Source organism: Zea mays, chromosome 6 (assembly GCF_902167145.1).
Source record: "Zea mays cultivar B73 chromosome 6, Zm-B73-REFERENCE-NAM-5.0, whole genome shotgun sequence".
NCBI lineage: Eukaryota > Viridiplantae > Streptophyta > Magnoliopsida > Poales > Poaceae > Zea > Zea mays.
In genome coordinates, this window is record NC_050101.1 from 77552095 (window position 1) to 77571871 (window position 19777).

Consider the following 19777-nt stretch of genomic DNA (forward strand, 5'->3'; position numbering starts at 1 on the left):
TTCGACAGCCGCCTCAGATCGCGTGGGCCCTACACCCACTACTGGTCAGAGGTTCGAAGGCCGGCCCCCCGAAGGGTTCCACGGCCGCCTCAGGCTACTCGGGCTCTGTGCCCATTACTGATCAGGGGTTCGAAGGCTGGCCCCCGAAGGGTTCACAGCCGCCTCAGACGCCGAGCGAGGGATGACCAGGGGTACGTTCGATACATAACCAAGGCTCGGGCTGCGCTCCCGAGGTACCCTAGGACATTTCCGAGACCAGCGGGAGCGATCTTGTAACGGAATCCCATCGGAGGGAGGCATCGAGCCCTCGGACCCCGTCGCCAGGGGACCGGGTCTGGCAGATCACCCGTAGGTACTTTTGGGCGTGCCTCTGGGCCCCTAGCCGACCCCTAACGAACGGGGCACGGGCGTCCACTCGGATTACCCGCTTGCAGCTCACCGGAGACACCATGTTCGGCGCCCATCGAAGGCAACATGGCGCTTTCCCCCCCTCCTCCTTGCGAAAAGGCGACGCAGGGGCGTATGTAAAAAAGCCGAGTCTGTCCCTGATCGCCCTCTCGCCCTGTGCAGAGGCTCGGGGGCTGCTCTCGCAAACCCGGCTCCGGCCGAACCGTTGACAGCGTCAACATACCAGCCCGAGAACTTGGGACCCGACCGTACACCCGGGCTACGGCCATCTCGCATGAGGGAACGACCAGACTAGCCGAAGCATTACGCGAGGCATTAAGACCTCGAAGGAGTGAAACCACTCCTCCGAGGCCTCGGGGGCTACACCCGGCGGGTGCGCTCGCGCGCACCCACCGGAACAAAATGCAACCGAGAAAGGCTGGTCCCCTTGCAAAAAAGTGCGACAAAAGCCTCCAAGCGAGTGCTAACACTCCCTTCGAGGCTCGGAGGCTACTGTTGGGGACCATAATTAGGGGTACCCTCAAGGCTCCTAATTCTCAGCTGGTAACCCCCATCAGCATAAAGCTGCTAAGGCCTGATGGGTGCGATTAAGTCAGGGACTAGTCCGTTCGAGCGACTCGATCACGCCTCGCCCGAGCCTAGCCTCGGACAAGGGCAGCCGACCCCGGAGGATTTCCGTCTCGCCCGAGGCCCCCCTCCGACGGCAAACGTATTTCCGGCTTGCCCGAGGCCCTGCCTTCGCTAAGAAGCAACCCTGACTAAATCGCCGCACCGACCGACCAAATCGCAGGAGCATTTAATGCAAAGGTGGCCTGACACCCTTATCCTGGCATGCGCCCCCCGGCAGAGCCGAAGTGACTGCCGTCACTTCGCCGCTCCACTGACCGGCCTGACAGAAGGACAGCGCCGCCTGCGCCGCGCCGACTGCAGTGCCACTTGACAGAGTGAGGCTGACAGGCAGTCAGGTCCTGCAGAAGGCACCACAGGAAACTCCGCTCCGCCTGACCTAGGGCTCGGACTCGGGCTAAGTCCCGGAAGACGGCGAACTCCGCTCCGCCCGACCCAGGGCTCGGACTCGGGCTAAGTCCCGGAAGACGGCGAACTCCGCTCCGCCCGACCCAGGGCTCGGACTCGGGCTAAGTCCCGGAAGACGGCGAACTTCGCTCCACCCGACCCAGGGCTCGGACTCGGGCTAAGTCCCAGAAGACGGCGAACTCCGCTCCGCCCGACCCAGGGCTCGGACTCGGGCTAAGTCCCGGAAGACGGCGAACTCCGCTCCGCCCGACCCCAGGGCTCGGACTCCGCCCTGGCCTCAGACGACGACCTCCGCCTCGCCCGACCAGGGGCTCGGCCTCGGCCTCGGCCACGGAAGACAGACTCGACCTCAGCTTCGGAGGAGCTTCCACCTCGCCCAACCTAGGGCGCAGACCAGCCACGTCAACGAGAGGTGCCATCATCACCCTACCCCGAGCTGACTCGGGCCGCAGGAAACAAGACCGGCGTCCCATCTGGCTAGCTCCGCCGGATAGGCAATGATGGCGTCCCGCATGCTCTGTGACGACGGCGGCTCTCAGCCCCCTTACGGAAGCAAGAGGACGTCAGCAAGGACCCAACCGCTCCGACAGCTGTCCCTCCGTCAGGCTCCATCGCTCCTCCGACGGCCACGACATCACACCAGCTGGGTGCCAAAACCTCTCCGGCTGCCACGACGGCATGTACTTAGGGCGCTAGCTCTCCCCCGCTAGACACGTAGCACTCTGCTACACTCCCATTGTACGCCTGGATCCTCTCCTTACGCCTATAAAAGGAAGGACCAGGGCCCTCTTAGGGAGGGTTGGTCGCGCGGGGACGAGGACGAGACAAGCGCTCTCTTAGGGCCGCTCGCTTCCCTCTCCCGCGTGGACGCTTGTAACCCCCTACTGCAAGCGCACTCGACCTGGGCGCAGGACGAACACGAAGGCCGCGGGATTCCCACCTCTCTCACGCCGGTCTCCGGCCGCCTCGCTCCTCCCCCCTTCGCGCTCGCCCTCGCGCTCGACCCATCTGGGCTGGGGCACGCGGCGACACTCACTCGTCGGCCCAAGGGACCCCCCGGTCTCGGAACGCCGACACTTGTTTTTTCTGTTGCAGACCTCACATGAACGAAACAAAAAGGTGTAACAAAATATTAAAGGGGAAAACTAAAATGAAGGGAAGATTAAATCAATAGGGAGCTATATAACCTTTCAATCGGCATACTTGGTGATATTTCTCAATGACCAGTTCTGTACTTCAGCACATGCTCAATACAAGAGGCTGGAAATGCAGAGCAAAATATAAAAAAATCAATCCCTTTAGCTGTTATGGATTTGCGTCCCACACTGCATTTACTAAGGGATATCAGCGTGCACAGGAGTAAGTTAGTATGAATTATGCGCATGTGAAATAGAATCCCACGAACTATTTCTCACAAACATGTGACGTGGTAGAGGAACAAACAAACATGTGGCACACCTGTAGATATGTATAAGGCATGCCACATATATTTTAGATCTAGGAACTACCACAGTAGACCTTACGAGAATAAATGTGAGATGAGTACCTCTGGAAGCGGGATTAGCCTTCGCGTGTGACTGCGCTAGGGACGGCTCGTGGAGGCAAACTCACCCATGCTGGGACTTCCAAGCCACTGGAGACCTCGCATGCTCGAGCTGCACAACGAGGAGGGACGTTGTGACAGCGGAAGCGAGGAGCGGGGAGGGACGTCGCAACAACCGCGTCAAGGAACGGGTGGTGGTGGGGTTGCTGTCGCTGGTCGCTGTCGAAACTGGACGATGGTCCTGTGGACAGGAAGAGCACGGCGGCCGACATGGAACTGGACGGTGGCAAACGTGGCGCCGACCGTGCGGGATACATTTCGACGGCGGCAATCTTGGGGGGCGAGGGGCAATCTCGGGTCGGGGTGAGGCCAACCTCCCCACAGGCCAACTCGGCAGCTGTAGCGACGGGGGACTCGAGGAGGATAGGGGCAGAGCTGGCGTGTAGCAGGGCGCTGAGGACGGGGCCGCGGGAGTCGTCGGACTGATGTTCATCGGGGTCGCAGAGTCCTCCCGCAGGCGAGCGGTTATCAGATCGGTGAGGGGGATGACGCGACCCCCACCCAACGAGAGGAGGAAAGTGATGAGTGCTGACTCCGGTGGGATGATACGACGCAACCCTGAGCGATAAAAGAAATGGCCAGAGCAGCGCGTGAGAGTTTTGGGAAGGGCGTCGTTGGTGGGGAGGAAGTCGCGTTCATCTCGGCCGCCGCAGCATGTGGGGGAGGAAGCCGCGCGCGGGGGCACGGTGATGTTGGGTGTGAACGCCTTCGCCTTAAACTTAAGGTGTAGTAGAGATTTAAAATAAGATTATATTTAGAATCTCTTTTTCAGATGCTCTTAGCTAATCTCGCGAAAAAAATTTAAAGCCAACCACGAACCGAGAGGCGAGCGGACCCACCCCGCCCAACTGTCGTTATCCGGATTCAGGTCCCTCCCAAGTCCCAACTGTTCACCTCCCGCCGCCCCCTCGCGCCGTCAAGGCCTCCGGAACCGGTCGCAAGCGGCGTAGGACCCCCGCCGCTACAGAGCCCTCGTCCGTCGCACTTCGCCGCCGCGTCGGAGTCATCCAGCTCGTCGACGCCTGGCGGGGAGATCCCCAGTGCGAGGGGAACCTCCACGACGGTAAGCATAGCTTCAGTTCCGGAGACGAGCCCCCGCTTGGTATGGTAGCATGGCAAACGTAGGCCGGTGGTTCTTTCGATTTTGGATTTGGGTTCCGCAGAACGGAGTTTTATGGGTCTATTATTTGGGTCCTCGAGAGGAGCCCCGGCTTGGTAGCATAGACTTGACAGATGTCTAGGTCCGTCGCCTGTCTTACTGATTTGGCTGAATAATTTCAATAGTGCCCTGGATGCAAATGCCGATGGACACGGTCATCATGCAAACACGGAACCCCAGATGCGTGTGGATGCAAATCCGCCATATATTTGCTCCAAGAGTCTAGTTTTTTTAGTATTTTGACATACGAAATCAAGCTTAATAAGTTTGTTTTGGTTGATTTGATTAAATTAAGCATTCAATTTTGATAGTTTTTAGCATAGTTATGTGAATCTATCCACATTAGACCTAATTGGTTGGGGGCAAAAAAGTCGGTAAGCTAGAGGACTTGGATTGCACAATCCTATCTAAGTGTCTAGAGGCTTGTAGGGTTGTTTTTTCCTTTTTTTTGTTTGGGAAGTTGTTTCAGGTTTATGTCTTACTTTGCTTGTTACTCCTTGTTCTTTGAGATAAAAGATAGCACGAAACAGGGAAGGGGCAGCAGTTCCAGTCCTGGATCTCTCTGAGGCTTGTCCGCTTGTGCGTGTGTGTGTGTGTGTTTGCTGTCACAGAAATGCTCTGGTTGGCCCATCCTGAGTGGAAAAGAAAAAGATGGGACGCTGCGGGAGCATCCTCAACTACACAATAAACACACCTATCCCTCAGTCATCTCATTTGCCTTGTTCACTTCTAGTTCAGAACATCTAGCATTCATCTCCCTTTCTATGCCTCTCGCTTGGTTATACAGTAACTTGATCCTGATAGTGGGCAGTTCCATCCCCTGCAAAGAATCGTGATGGGAAGCCTCGCAAGCTTTAGGGAACAATGGCTCGCTCGCTCCTTCCGCCCTTCTCTCTCTAAAATCTAGCAGCCCTCCCCAGACTTGATCTGGTCAAGGGGTACAACACCGAGCACCAGAGGGCCAGATAGTGGGCAAAGGATTGGGGAATAGTCATGGAGGACAGCATGCCAAAAAATGCTAAAAGATTGGCTAACAGTCATGGAGATTAGCATGCTGCGAGGGCTGCACACAGCAACCCAAGTTCCCACTCAGGTGCACTGCTGGTCTGCCACTGTCCAAGATAAACTTGTGTGCCAAACTTTTTTTTCTTGCAATAGGTGATATCAAATGCTCTTTTTTTCTTGCCGAGGATTGTGTTCTAAAATGTTGCAATAGCAAGATTTTGGATTTTTTCCAGGGAGACTTTGTTTCAGTTGATTGGTTTGGTACTTTGGTTCATTCCAAAGGTGATTAAAATATTGTTGCTGAGGTTCCTATGTTGCAGTCTTATTTTCTTCTATGACTTCTTTTTGTTGTGAGCGTGACTGTCCAAGTTGCTGTGGGCATTATCTATTTGTGACAAGTTTGTGGACTACCTTATGGCCGAGCTGGGCTGCACTTATGATCTTTGAAGATTGTTTAACCGTCCAAACCTAAGTACTCGGAATCCCTTTTTGTCTTCATTGCATGTTTATGTCACACTCTAGAATTACCCTTCCTCTTTAGGATGCTCTGTTCAAGGTTATTAACACGATAAAACGTTGAAACGCTCATGGGTGAAATTTTGACTTTTAAATGTTTAAACAAAGTTTAAATGTAGTTTTAAACAACATAGGAAAAATATCAATACGTCATAATTTTAGACAATAACATGAAGTTAAATATTAAGATAGAGAGGTTAGTGGCTTACCAAAACTTCACTCATGAGCTGGATTGGACCCCAAAAGTAACTAATAGACTGGGCCCAAAAGTAGCTAATGGTCTAAAATTCATAAAACTTTGTGTTTTACAGTTTAGAACGCCAAAACGCTAAAACATGGTCTCAACCTCTAATTAGAGTTTTGACGTTTAAACTACGTTTTAATAACACTGCGCCTGAGCATGCGGATCCATGCCCTTCGCGGTGCGCCTCGGGCGGCCAGCCACCGTCACCGCGCTCTAACTCTCTGGTGCGCGGTAATGGCCTCCCTAGCAATCACCACACCAGGTGGTCTCCCTTCCTCAGTCGCCCATCCCACCTTCTAGGCTGCTAGGTCAGGTCACCATCGAAGCCAGTAACATTTATGTTTCTACATTTCTTTCGACCCGATATGTTGCGTCTGCATTGTTGTTTGCACTGGATATTGTTATTCATCAGCCCTAAACCAATTGCAGTTTAACTTTGGTCATGTCATGTTCATGTCTAATTTCCCTGCAATTTCCGCACTCCATTTCATATATATGTATCAAATATGAACTCCTGAAACTGAAGCAGGTGTTCCTTTTCATATATATGCTATTTTTGTTGTTCCTTTTAATAGATGTGCTATCTGATTTTGTAAAATAGAAAGTAAGCTATCCCTTGATTTTTATTAGCCATATATAGCTAATCATGGGTGTTGCTATGTAACTTTGCAAAATAGCAAGGCTGTTGTGGACCTCTTCCTTTTCGAGGGATTTTCTATTTTACAAAATGACAAAATACTAGGATTTAGCTATTAATTTTAGCCAATCTGTTGGAGTTTCTCTCACTTCCTTTATCAGTAAGGGCCCGTTTAGATCCGTTAGCACTAAAAAATTAGCAACTTAAATTAAAACTAGTTGATCCAAACAGACCTGCTAATAATCTGATAATTGTTAACGGAAGGGATGCTAACTATTACTAGTTCCATTAGCAGGATTTGGAGTTGCTAATGATTCATATGCACCTTCAACTCACTATCTAACTACCTATTAGCACATGGATGCAAACATCTTCCCGCTAAAAGTTAGCAACTATTAGCTAGCTAATTTTTATTGCTAATGAATCCAAACAGGCCCTAACTAATCTGAACGTGTGCACAAATCTCGGCTGTTGTATATTCAGAATCTAATCTAACCATGTGCCTTTCTTTTGTTTGTGTGGTGCAGGGACCTTCCTTCCTGATACAGGAAGGCAGGGTTCATGAGCGGCGGCACGCCTGCAGCAAGCAGTAGCCTGCGGGCAGCACTCTCATACTGTGTGAGGCAAGTCCGTGCCTATGACTACCACCACTACCTCTGCCTTCTCCACCTGGCCCCGGCCATGCGCAAGGCCGCGTTCACCTTCCGCGCCTTCAACATCGAGACAGCAAGGGCCATGGATGTGGTGTCCGACCCCCGGACATGCCTCATGCGCCTCCTCTGGTGGAAGGAGGCGGTCGACAAGGTCTTTGGCAACAAGCTGGTCGAGCACCCAGTTGCCCAGGCGCTCTCTTCGGTCATCGCAGACCACAAGGTTAGCAAGCACTGGCTGAAGCGGTCCGTGGAGGCAAGGATCAACGACGCCAACCGTGAGGAAGGCACCATTCCTGGGACGAGCGCGGAGTTGGAGAGGTATGCGGAGGACACCCAGTCCACCATCCTTTACATGACCCTGCAGGCTGGCGGAATACAGTCCACCGTGGCTGACCACGCCGCCTCTCACATCGGCAAGGCCAGCGGGCTTCTGTTACTGCTCAAGGCGCTGCCGCACCATGTAAATAAGCAAGGGACGGTACATTATATCCCAGCTAGGCTTTGTTCGTTTCATCCCTAATCCATGGGGATTGAGGGGGATTAGAGTGGATTGAGGGGGATTTTGACTTATAGGGGATTTAATCCCTCTCAATCCCCATGGATTTGATAAAAACGAACAGGGCCCTAGTGTGGCCGAGGAATGCGGCCTGCTCATCACACGGGAGGGTGGCAGGTCGGAGGTCAGGGCGGGCAAGAGGCTGCCAGACGCAGTTTTCAAGGTCGCATCTGTTGCGGAGGCTCACCTGCACAAGGCGCGGGAGTTGGCATCGTCCGTGCCCAAAGAGGCGATCCCCGTGCTCCTCCCAGCCTTGCCGGCCCAGGTCCTCCTGGATACCCTGCGAAGGTGTGAGTTCAACGTGTTTGATCCTCGGCTGTCGAGGGGAGTCCACGGGGTCTCTCCTCTGTGGTACCAGCTGAAGCTTAACTGGAACGCGTGGCGAAGCAGGTACTAATGAGGAGGAACTTTTTGCCCTCAGCCATGGGAGCTGCTGCTGTTCCTTGTAGCAAAAAGCTTTTTATTGGGGTTTTTTGACATAGCAGAGATTGAATAAGATGAGTAGGGTCTGCTACTTGCGGCAGATTTGAAGCTGTTGAATATGTGTCGTGCTTTCCGTTGTGTTTGTGGGCTGGGCTCATTTACATTGCACAATTGCAACACTGACAATGCCTGTTTTTTTTTCTTTTGGAACATACAATGCCTGTTTGTATTCATACAGCAGAAAGCAGACACTATTTTTTCGATAAACGCAATTAGTTACTCTATAGTCTATACAATTCCTGTTTTCGGTTCAGATGTCAAACTTGTATGGGCACCTGAAACTTGTATGGGGAAGTCGAGCGTGTAGACGAGACGTCCTTCACTCCTTGTAGTGATCTGCCAGCCTCATAAAACACAATACCATGGAAAAGTCCGGTTTTGTGTTGACTGCTGATAATGGTTGTGGTTGACAGGTTAACAAAGTATGCCCACTTCATTCCAGTCAAGCACCCTTACACTGCATCTCAAGTTGCTCAATTGTTCTTTGATAATATTGTTAAGCTGCATGGTGTCCCTAGAACTATTGTATCTGACAGAGATAAAGTCTTTACTAGCCAATTTTGGAGAGATTTATTTCAATTGTTGGGGACCCAGCTTCATCTTAGCTCTTCCTACCACCTACAATCTGATGGACAAACTGAGCGAATCAATCACTGTTTGGAAATGTTTCTGAGGTGTTCTGCGCATAACACTCCCTTCCAAATGGGTCGCTTGGCTAACTTCTGCAGAATTATGGTATAACTAGTATGGTGCCCGTACGTTGCAACGACAATAATTATCCGCCGTCCGCTTCTTCTAGGCGCAAATGCGCTGCACCACCACGGCGCGCAAGCGAGCACGAAGCAGAAAGTTGTCATTTTTTGCATCCAGACAAACATGGCACCCAATTCTCTTTAAAACTTTTGCTAAGGCTTAACAATACATTTTGTTCTGGGGACTAAATTATTATCCTACTAACTTGACCATAAATTAGCAACAATTATTATTATTTATATGAAATTATCATTCTACCGCATAACAGAAACAGAAAAGGAAGAAACAGAAAAGGAAGGCAAGAGGACCGATCGCCACATTTCACAAAAGATAAAGCATGAAGACATTATACATGCAAATCAAATTATGCCGATAGAACAATCCTTCTTACAAGAGAAAGTAGAGATTTCGTGCAGCACCATGTTATTTTTCATTAACACCAATTATGAGACAACAATGTGGTGATCGCTACGCCCTTACACTTTAGTTTGATCATCAACATTCAAATCAGATATGTCTAAAGCCCCTTTTTCAACTTAGCAACAAGAACCCACATGCTTGCTAGATCATTCTCCAGAGATAGTTCCTTCTTTTCCTCTTCTCCCTGATGTTGGCAGTCTTGCCCATAGATTTCTGGCTCAACATCCAGGCTACCGAGTTTTGCAGCCTGTGCGCCTGGGACTGGGATCCATTGCCAGATTGGCCCATCGTCCTCTCCAGCTCTGACAAGAGCGCCTTCACAAGGACGTCGAAGCGACTCTTTGATGTAGGATATCTAGATATCGACTTTGTGATTCCTTGCAACTGCATAATGGTACCATTCAGTTATATAGTGCTATTACTTCATAAGTTTACATGTTACCAGCAGTACAAAAACATTCTATTGGCAATTTGTTTTGCATAGCGAGTGACCTTACTCTAAAAGCATGTACTATGCCAGATTGGCCTGTAATGGCATGTACAGTGGTGTTTAATGTGGAGGCTCTTAAGGTGTTTTAAGGGGAGTATTTGCAAAAAAATCTTAGAGCCGTCTCTCCGTGAAGAGACGCCTCTGGCTCATAAACCAAGTAGCAACAAATGCCTCACTTCCCACTATACGAATTTGTCGTCTGTTCTATCAATCTGATGTTGTACAAATGTATTTAATTCTGTATTTATTAACAGACTATATTTATAGACACTCCATTATATAATAGAGTCTCTTAGTTGTCTCTTGTGCTTGGAGAACCGTTTTTAATGTCTCTTCACTATATATGCCCTAAAGAAAGTGAAGGTCTACAGAATTTGGATTGCCAATACGCAACTAAGCTGAGCTTATTTAATGCCCCATGAAACTCCCATTAAGACTGGCCTAAGCAATGGCATTGCAGCCTGACTATTTAATAGGAGGAGAATCACCTTGAATGGATTGAAATCATCAATGTTGTTCTTAAATGAAGTAACACGAGACAGAGGTCTTTCCCTTCTTGCTTCTCCCTGTTGAATGAGGCTGGTCTGGATAATGGACACTGTGTCCGTGTGAAGACTCATCTTTGCCCTTCCGATATTTAAATCTAGAGATTTCAAAAGTTAGCACAAGAATTTTCGAATTGTTTGTCGTAGCAAACAAAGGCGTCCAGTATGAATTTACATTGGAAAACAAGAACCAGGCGCCATGTCAAGAACATAATTTGTGTATTCATCAAATATAGACACTGCCGAGAACACATAGGCAATTCCCAGGATAAGGGAGGATTCCTGGGACATGAACAAGATCAAGCTCCATGACTTCAACAGGAATAGCTCATTAAAAGGTGGAATTGCTTGCTGAACAAATGATGTGATGAAAGTATGCACTGTTTGACATCAATGCACAGAAAAGAGAGAGGGAATTTTACTATACCTGATAAGCTACAACTGCAGCATAAGCACCTAAAGGGACACTGGAGAGTACGGATGCCAGAACGGCTCCTACTACAGCAAATGGCCAAAGAAGAATAGCAAGACTAGCAAATGGCACACAAGCAGTCTCCAGAAAGGGCCCTTCTCTCCCAATCATGTCCTGGATCAGTCGTTTCCATCCTTTGAAAAGCATCACGGGGCACTTATAGAAGGCAATTAATGTGAACATTATTCCATCAAGTAGAAATTCAAATGCAGCCGCTATTAGTGCACCAGGAATATCAAGCAATCTGGGAAAAAGAAAGTCATGCATGTCAGTTTATTATACATTGTTCTTCAGATGAAAAGAAAATCAGAAAAAGTGCCATCTCAATGCAAATCACTGGAATGGTGGATTATATTATTCAAAATGAATGTCTGAATGCATGCTCTCTTGCAAATGTTATCTCTCAAGCCAAGCATAAAGAGTGATTCTTGCACATTAAAGCTGAAAGGCCTAATGCTAAAAGGAGAAAAGAGAAAAAAGTAACAACATAAGTCTATGCCAACAGGATGCAGACCTTAGATGGCTCCCCGTCAGGAGGTTTCTGAAGACGAAGGTCATCCATAAGTGAAAAATAGGAGTGGAAAAACAAATCTTTCACGTCCCTGACTACGGTACAACTTCCAGTGATAGTACTCCATGTTCCATCCTACAGTTTAGAATACCAAGCTAAGCCACCTCTAAAAGATATGCTAACAAATTAAATAGCCACAGAGATAAACATAAACGACTCATACAAAGAAAAACTTACCACAAAGCAATGAACAAATGGCTTTTCTTTGCCTTCTCCTACAACATCAAATGTAGCCATTATGGGTGCTAGAAAACCATATACCAATCCAGCAAATATGCTTCCTGGGATGCCAATTATCAACCATATGATCAAGACTGCAGTCGCAGCAATAAGAAGCAGAAGCTTTACCACAGGTCCAACCAGCTTGGTTCTGCCCAAAGAAAAATGGAGGGAAAAAATATGAGCACTTTTAGTTAGTAATTTAATGAAGTTGCCAAAACATGGAACTGCAGAAAACATGCATAATACCTGACAATGCAGTAGTATGTCCAAATCAGATGCATAGGCCATAAGCCCGGTATTTCCTCTCTTTGGTCCACACAGAAATTTTCTCACCATTGATCGGGTAGGGGGTCACATCGCCCTAGACGATTAGATCTGGACAGAGCTCGATCGGGTAGTCGCGCCTGGGCGCTCGCCCTCGGCGGTCGACAGCGGACTCCGGCTACCCATGTCCATTGCAGCGTCGGCCGCGCCCTGCCAGCTCTGCGGTCTGAAAGGGAAATGTGCCTTTGGGCCATTTCTAAGTGTTTTGGTGATTTAGTGTCCAACACAAGTGCCTAAGTGTAAAAAGGTGGACAAAGTACAAATCAAGAATTAAGGTATGTTTCTCAGACTTAGTACATTGTTTTATGGACTAATGTATTATGTCTAAGTGCTGGAAACAGGAAAAATCCAATTGGAAATGTCTTGGCTCGAGCAGCCAAGAATCTGCTGAGTCTGGGAGCACCGGACTGTCCGGTGGGTCACCGGACTGTCCGGTGGTGCACCGGACAGTGTCCGGTGCGCCAGGCTGACTCGGCGTGAACTCGGCGCTCTCGGGAATTCGCCGACGGCGTACGGCTAAAATTCACCGGACTGTCCGGTGTGCACCGGACTGTCCGGTGAGCCAACGGTCGGCCGGGCCAACGGTCGGCCGCGCGATCTGCGCGTGACACGTGGCCGAGCCAACGGCTAGAAGGGGGCACCGGACTGTCCGGTGTGCACCGGACATGTCCGGTGCGCCAACGGCTCTCTGGCGGGCAACGGTCGGCTGCGACATTTAAGGAAGGTAATCGGGCACCGGACAGTGTCCGGTGTGCGCCGGACTGTCCGGTGCACCCGACGACAGAAGGCAAGATTGGCCTTCTGGATTTGCTCTCAACGGCTCCTAGCTGCCTTGGGGCTATAAAAGGGACCCCTAGGCACATGGAGGAGTACACCAAGCATTCCTACAACATTCCTAAGCACCAAGACATCGATCTCACGCATTCGTTTCATTGTGATAGCATATAGAGCTCTTGTGGAATTGTGAACTCTTTGAGTTGTGTTGCGAGCTCTTGTTGCGACTTGTGTGCGTGTTGTTGCTCTGATCTTTTGAAGTCTTGTGTGCGTTGCTCATTCCCCCTTGCTCTGTGTTTCTTGGTGAACTTCAATTGTAAGGGCGAGAGGCTCCAAGTTGTGGAGATTCCTCGCAAACGGGATTGAGAAAAAGCTAGCAAAACACCGTGGTATTCAAGTGGGTCTTTGGACCGCTTGAGAGGGGTTGATTGCAACCCTCGTCCGTTGGGACGCCACAACGTGGAGTAGGCAAGCGTTGGTCTTGGCCGAACCACGGGATAAACCACTGTGTCATCTCTGTGTTTGATCTCTTGTGGTATTGTGTTTTGTTGAGACTCCTCTCTAGCCACTTGGCAATTATTATGCTAACACTTAACAAGGTTTTTGTGGCTATAAGTTTAAGTTTTCACAGGATCACCTATTCACCCCCCCTCTAGGTGCTCTCAATTGGTATCAGAGTCGTTCTCTTCAAGAAGGGACTAATCGCCCGAAGAGATGGATCCTAAAGGGAAGGGAATCGTGATCAACGACAAGGAGAAGGAGTCCTTTGTCAACGAGCCTAAGGATGACAAGCCTACTGACTCGGGCTCGGGCCACAAGCGTAAAGATGGGAAGAAAAAGAAGACAAGGCGCATCAAGGAAATCGTCTACTACGACGATAGCGATGAGTCTACTTCTTCCAAAAAGGACGACGACAACGACTACAGGAAAACGGTCAATTCGAACTTTTCATTTGATTATTCTCGTATTCCACATAGTTTGAATTCGCATTTGCTCTCCATTCCTCTTGGCAAACCTCCACACTTCGATGGGGAAGACTACGGATTTTGGAGTCACAAAATGCGTAGTCACTTATTCTCTCTCCATCCAAGCATATGGGAGATTGTAGAGAATGGAATGAAATTTGATAGCTCGGATAGCCCTATGCTCATAAATGAACAAATCCATAGAAATGCACAAGCTACTACTGTTCTATTAGCATCTTTGTGCAGGGAAGAGTACAATAAGGTGAGCGGCTTGGACAACGCCAAGCAGATATGGGACACCCTCAAGATCTCTCACGAGGGGAACGATATCACCATGCTCACTAAAATGGAGTTGGTGGAGGGCGAGCTTGGACGATTCGCAATGATAAGAGGAGAGGAGCCAACCCAAACTTACAACCGGCTCAAGACCCTTATCAACAAAATAAGGAGCTACGGAAGCACGCGATGGACGGACCACGACGTCGTCCGCCTAATGCTAAGGTCCTTTACTGTTCTTGATCCTCATCTCGTAAACAATATTCGTGAGAATCCCAGGTACACGATGATGACGCCCGAGGAGGTACTCGGGAAATTCGTAAGCGGGCGGATGATGATCAAGGAGGCGAGATACGTCGACGACGCCTTGAATGGTCCGATCAACGAAGCTCAACCCATTGCTCTCAAGGCAACAAGGAGCAAGGAGGCGCTACCCAGCAAGGTGGCACAAATTGAGGCTGCCGGTCTTAATGATGAAGAGATGGCCCTCATCATCAAAAGATTCAAGACGGCGCTAAAAGGTCGAAAGGGACAGCCAAGCAAGACTAAGACCAAGGGAAAGCGATCATGCTTCAAATGCGGTAAGCTTGGTCACTTTATTGCTAACTGTCCCGACAATGATAGTGATCAGGATCAAGTGAACAAGAGGGAGAAGAAGAAGAACTATAAGAAGACAAAGGGCGAGGCGCATCTAGGCAAGGAGTGGGACTCGGACTGCTCCTCTTCCGACTCCGACAATGAAGGACTCGCCGCCACTGCCTTCAACAAGTCATCCCTCTTCCCCAACGAGCGTCACACATGCCTTATGGCAAGGGAGAAGAAGGTGAGTACTCGAGACTCCACTTATGCTTCTTCTAGTGATAATGAGTCTAGTGATGATGATGACATAGACTATTCATGCTTATTCAAGGGCTTAGATAGATCTAAAATAGATAAGATTAATGAGTTGATTGATGCTTTGAATGACAAGAATAGATTACTAGAAAAACAAGAAGATCTTTTATATGAGGAGCATGATAAATTTGTTAGTGCACAAAATTCTCTTGCTCTAGAAATTAAAAGGAATGAAATACTCTCTGGTGAATTATCTACTTGTCATAAAACCATTTCTACTTTAGAAGGTGTCAACAATGATTTAAATGCTAAATTAGAAGTAGCAAATAAATCTAATTCTTGTGTAGAACATGTTGTAATTTGTACTAGGTGTAAAGATATTGACATTGATGCTTGTAGTGAACACCTAGTTTCAATTTCCAAGCTTAATGATGAATTGGCTAGTCTTAATGCTCAACTTATGACTAGCAAGAATGAGTTCGATAAGCTAAAATTTGCAAGGGATGCATACACGATTGGTAGACACCCCTCAATTAAGGATGGACTTGGCTACAAAAGGGAAGCCAAGAACTTGACAAGCCATAAGGCTCCCATTCCCGCTAAGGAGAAAGGAAAGGCCCCTATGGCTACTAGTGCTAAAAAGAACCATGCCTTTTTGTATAATGATAGAAGACAAACTAGAAATGCTTATAGGAGTTATAATGCTTACGATGATTTTTCTCATGCTATGTTTGCTTCTAGTTCTTCATATGTGCATGATAGAAATGTTGGTAGAAGGAATGTTGTTCATAATATGCCTAGAAGAAATGTTGTTAATATTCCTAGGAAAGTAAATGAACCTTCTACAATATATCATGCTTTGAATGCTTCCTTTGCAATTTGTAGAAAGGATAAAAAGGTGATTGCTAGGAAGTTAGGGGCAAAATGCAAGGGTGATAAAACTTGCATTTGGATCCCTAAGGAAATTGTGACTAACCTTGTAGGACCCAACAAGAGTTGGGTACCTAAGTCCCAAGCCTAAATTTGCCTTGCAGGTTTATGCATCCGGGGGTTCAAGCTGGATTATCGACAGCGGATGCACAAACCATATGACGGGGGAGAAGAAGATGTTCACCTCCTACGTCAAGAATAAGGATTCCCAAGATTCAATTATATTCGGTGATGGGAATCAAGGCAAGGTAAAAGGGTTAGGTAAAATTGCAATTTCTAATGAGCACTCTATCTCTAATGTGTTTTTAGTAGAGTCTCTTGGATATAATTTGCTATCTGTTAGTCAACTATGCAACATGGGGTATAACTGTCTATTTACAAATGTAGATGTGTCTGTCTTTAGAAGAAGTGATGGTTCACTAGCTTTTAAGGGTGTATTAGACGACAAACTTTATTTAGTTGATTTTGCAAAAGAAGAGGCCGGTCTAGATGCATGCTTAATAGCTAAGACTAGCATGGGCTGGCTGTGGCATCGCCGTTTAGCACATGTAGGGATGAAGAACCTTCACAAGCTTCTAAAGGGAGAACACGTGATAGGTTTGACTAACGTGCATTTCGAAAAAGATAGACCTTGTGCAGCTTGTCAAGCAGGTAAACAAGTGGGAGGAGCGCATCACAGCAAGAATGTGATGACCACTTCAAGATCCCTGGAGCTGCTGCATATGGACCTCTTCGGACCCGTCACCTATCTGAGCATAGGAGGGAGTAAGTATGGTCTAGTTATTGTTGATGACTTTTCCCGCTTCACTTGGGTGTTCTTTTTGCAGGATAAGTCTGAAACCCAAGGGACCCTCAAGCGCTTCCTCAGGAGAGCTCAAAATGAGTTTGAGCTCAAGGTGAAGAAGATAAGGAGCGACAACGGGTCCGAGTTCAAGAACCTTCAAGTAGAGGAGTTCCTTGAGGAGGAAGGGATCAAGCACGAGTTCTCCACTCCCTACACACCACAGCAAAATGGTGTGGTAGAGAGGAAGAACAGGACGCTAATCGATATGGCGAGGACTATGCTTGGAGAGTTCAAGACCCCCGAGCGATTTTGGTCGGAAGCCGTGAACACGGCTTGCCACGCCATCAACAGGGTCTACCTTCACCGCCTCCTCAAGAAGACGTCATATGAGCTACTAACCGGTAACAAACCCAATGTATCATACTTTCGTGTTTTTGGGAGTAAATGCTACATCTTAGTGAAGAAGGGTAGAAACTCTAAATTTGCTCCCAAAGCTGTAGAAGGGTTTTTGTTAGGTTATGACTCAAATACAAAGGCGTATAGAGTCTTCAACAAATCATCGGGTTTGGTTGAAGTCTCTAGCGACGTTGTATTTGATGAGACTAATGGCTCTCCAAGAGAGCAAATTGTTGATTGTGATGATGTAGATGAAGAAGATGTTCCGACGGCCGCTATACGAACCATGGCGATTGGTGAAGTGCGACCACAGGAACAATTGGAGCAAGATCAACCTTCTTCCTCAACAATGGTGCATCCCCCAACTCAAGGCGATGAACAGGTTCATCAAAAGGAGGCGTGTGATCAAGGGGGAGCACAAGATAATCATGTGTTGGAGGAAGAGGCGCAACCGGCACCTCCAACCCAAGTTCGAGCGATGATTCAAAGGGATCATCCCGTCGACCAAATTCTGGGTGACATTAGCAAGGGAGTAACTACTCGATCTCGATTAGTTAATTTTTGTGAGCATTACTCCTTTGTCTCTTCTATTGAGCCTTTCAGGGTAGAGGAGGCCTTGCTAGATCCGGACTGGGTGTTGGCCATGCAGGAGGAGCTCAACAACTTCAAGCGCAATGAAGTTTGGACACTGGTGCCTCGTCCAAAGCAAAATGTTGTGGGAACCAAGTGGGTGTTCCGCAACAAACAGGACGAGCACGGGGTGGTGACGAGGAACAAGGCTCGACTTGTGGCAAAAGGTTATGCCCAAGTCGCAGGTTTGGACTTTGAGGAGACTTTTGCTCCTGTGGCTAGGCTAGAATCAATTCGTATCTTGCTAGCATATGCCGCTCACCATTCCTTCAGGTTGTTCCAAATGGATGTGAAGAGCGCTTTCCTCAACGGGCCAATCAAGGAGGAGGTGTACGTGGAGCAACCCCCTGGCTTCGAGGATGAACGGTATCCCGACCATGTGTGTAAGCTCTCTAAGGCGCTCTATGGACTTAAGCAAGCCCCAAGAGCATGGTATGAATGCCTTAGAGACTTTTTACTTGCTAATGCTTTCAAGGTTGGGAAAGCCGATCCAACTCTGTTCACTAAGACATGTGATGGTGATTTGTTTGTGTGCCAAATTTATGTCGATGACATAATATTTGGTTCGACTAACCAAAAGTCTTGTGAAGAGTTTAGCAGGGTGATGACGCAGAAATTCGAGATGTCGATGATGGGCGAGTTGAACTACTTCCTTGGGTTCCAAGTGAAGCAACTCAAGGACGGCACCTTCATCTCCCAAACAAAGTGTTGGGGACCTTCGGCATCCGAAGGTCCTCAAAAACAGGATTTAATAGTGTTTCTGGAGTATAATGTGTGAACAGGTATCTTCGGACTCAAGTCAGACATCACAGTAGACCAGAATAATACGAAGGTTGGTGAAGCGCCGAAGGTGTAAGCAGGAAAGCTTCGGCGAGACAGCAGCAGCTGAAACCGACTTAAAGATGAAAAGGCTATTTAGACCTCGACAGATTACTATAAGATTATTATCAAGTGTAAAGGGCATTAATGTAATTTTGTACGGGCTGTGTCCCGTGCCTATAAATAGGTGAACAGTACTCCCGTACTGTTCACGCTGACTTGGCATTCGCTTTTTGCGTCACGCTTGTGCTGTCATCTCATTCCGATTGAAGGTACACTTGTAATTCAACGATATTTCTGTTTATACCTAATAATAATATATAATTGTCCATGTTGTCTTTTATATTCTTTATATTTCATCCTTAGTCATTGTTTAATGAATTTATGAAGGTACGTCTTTCATAACCTTCGTCCGTAAACCATTATATCCTAAGGGAAATAATGCTTCGGAGGACGAAGGACCTTAACGATTAACATTTTCTATGTTGCCTTGTTCTTAACTCATAGCACTTGAGAACAAGTCACCAACATTGGCGCCCACCTCCGGTGAACTCACTTCCACTCTGAGTTTTTTGAACACCTTCGGCGATCATAAACCTTCGTTATGGCGCCGAAGAAGGCTTCAGCGACTGGGGCTGCAGCTCTGCAACCACTGGACCACAATCAGGAGATAGTCTCCCTGCGGGAGGCCCGAAGCCAGAAAAGGAAGGCTGTAAGCCCGACACCACCAGAGGACGAGATAGATCAAGAAATCAGAGATATGGAGATGCTTCATCAACAAGTACAGAGGAAGAAAGAAAAGATGGCCAGGCTAGCTGAACTACAGAGACAGATAGACGAAGCCTCTGAAGAAGTTCGTCATCTTTCCCAGGATGAGCAGCACCGAAGGCCTCAACACCAAGATCTTCATCAGGAGGGTTTTCCCAACGAAGATGACTGGTATGACAATTTCCATCATGGGAATTTCGTTTTTGATGATGCTTCTCCCCTGTCCGCTGAGCTGCAGGCTACACCTTGGCCTCCGTCCTACAAGCCGCCCCAGCTTCCCGTATTCGATGGCCACTCAGACCCGAAGCAGTTTTTGATGAGCTACGAAGCAACAGTATCTTCGTATGGTGGCAATGCTTCAGTCATGGCCAAATCTTTCGTTATGGCTGTCAGGAGTGTTGCTCAAACCTGGTATTCCTCCCTTCGACCAGGAACGATCACTTCATGGCAGAAGCTGAAGGATTTGTTGTTAACTAGCTTCCAAGGATTTCAGACAAAGCCGGTC

At 48.1% G+C, this 19777-nt stretch overlaps 1 protein-coding gene and 1 pseudogene across 1 annotated transcript; one reads left to right on the top strand and one right to left on the bottom strand.

The window, feature by feature from the left end:
• Nucleotides 1–3940: 3940 nt before the first annotated feature.
• Nucleotides 3941–8501, top strand: LOC100274412 (uncharacterized). Its single transcript, NM_001349950.1, has 3 exons — nt 3941–4109; nt 7135–7758; nt 7889–8501. Exons 2-3 carry the CDS (start codon nt 7169–7171, stop codon nt 8211–8213), a joined length of 915 nt encoding a protein of 304 aa, NP_001336879.1. The 5' UTR covers nt 3941–4109; nt 7135–7168; the 3' UTR covers nt 8214–8501.
• A 1112-nt stretch (nt 8502–9613) lies between these two features.
• Nucleotides 9614–19777, bottom strand: part of LOC103631111 (uncharacterized membrane protein At3g27390-like) — a 68797-nt pseudogene continuing 58633 nt past the window's right edge.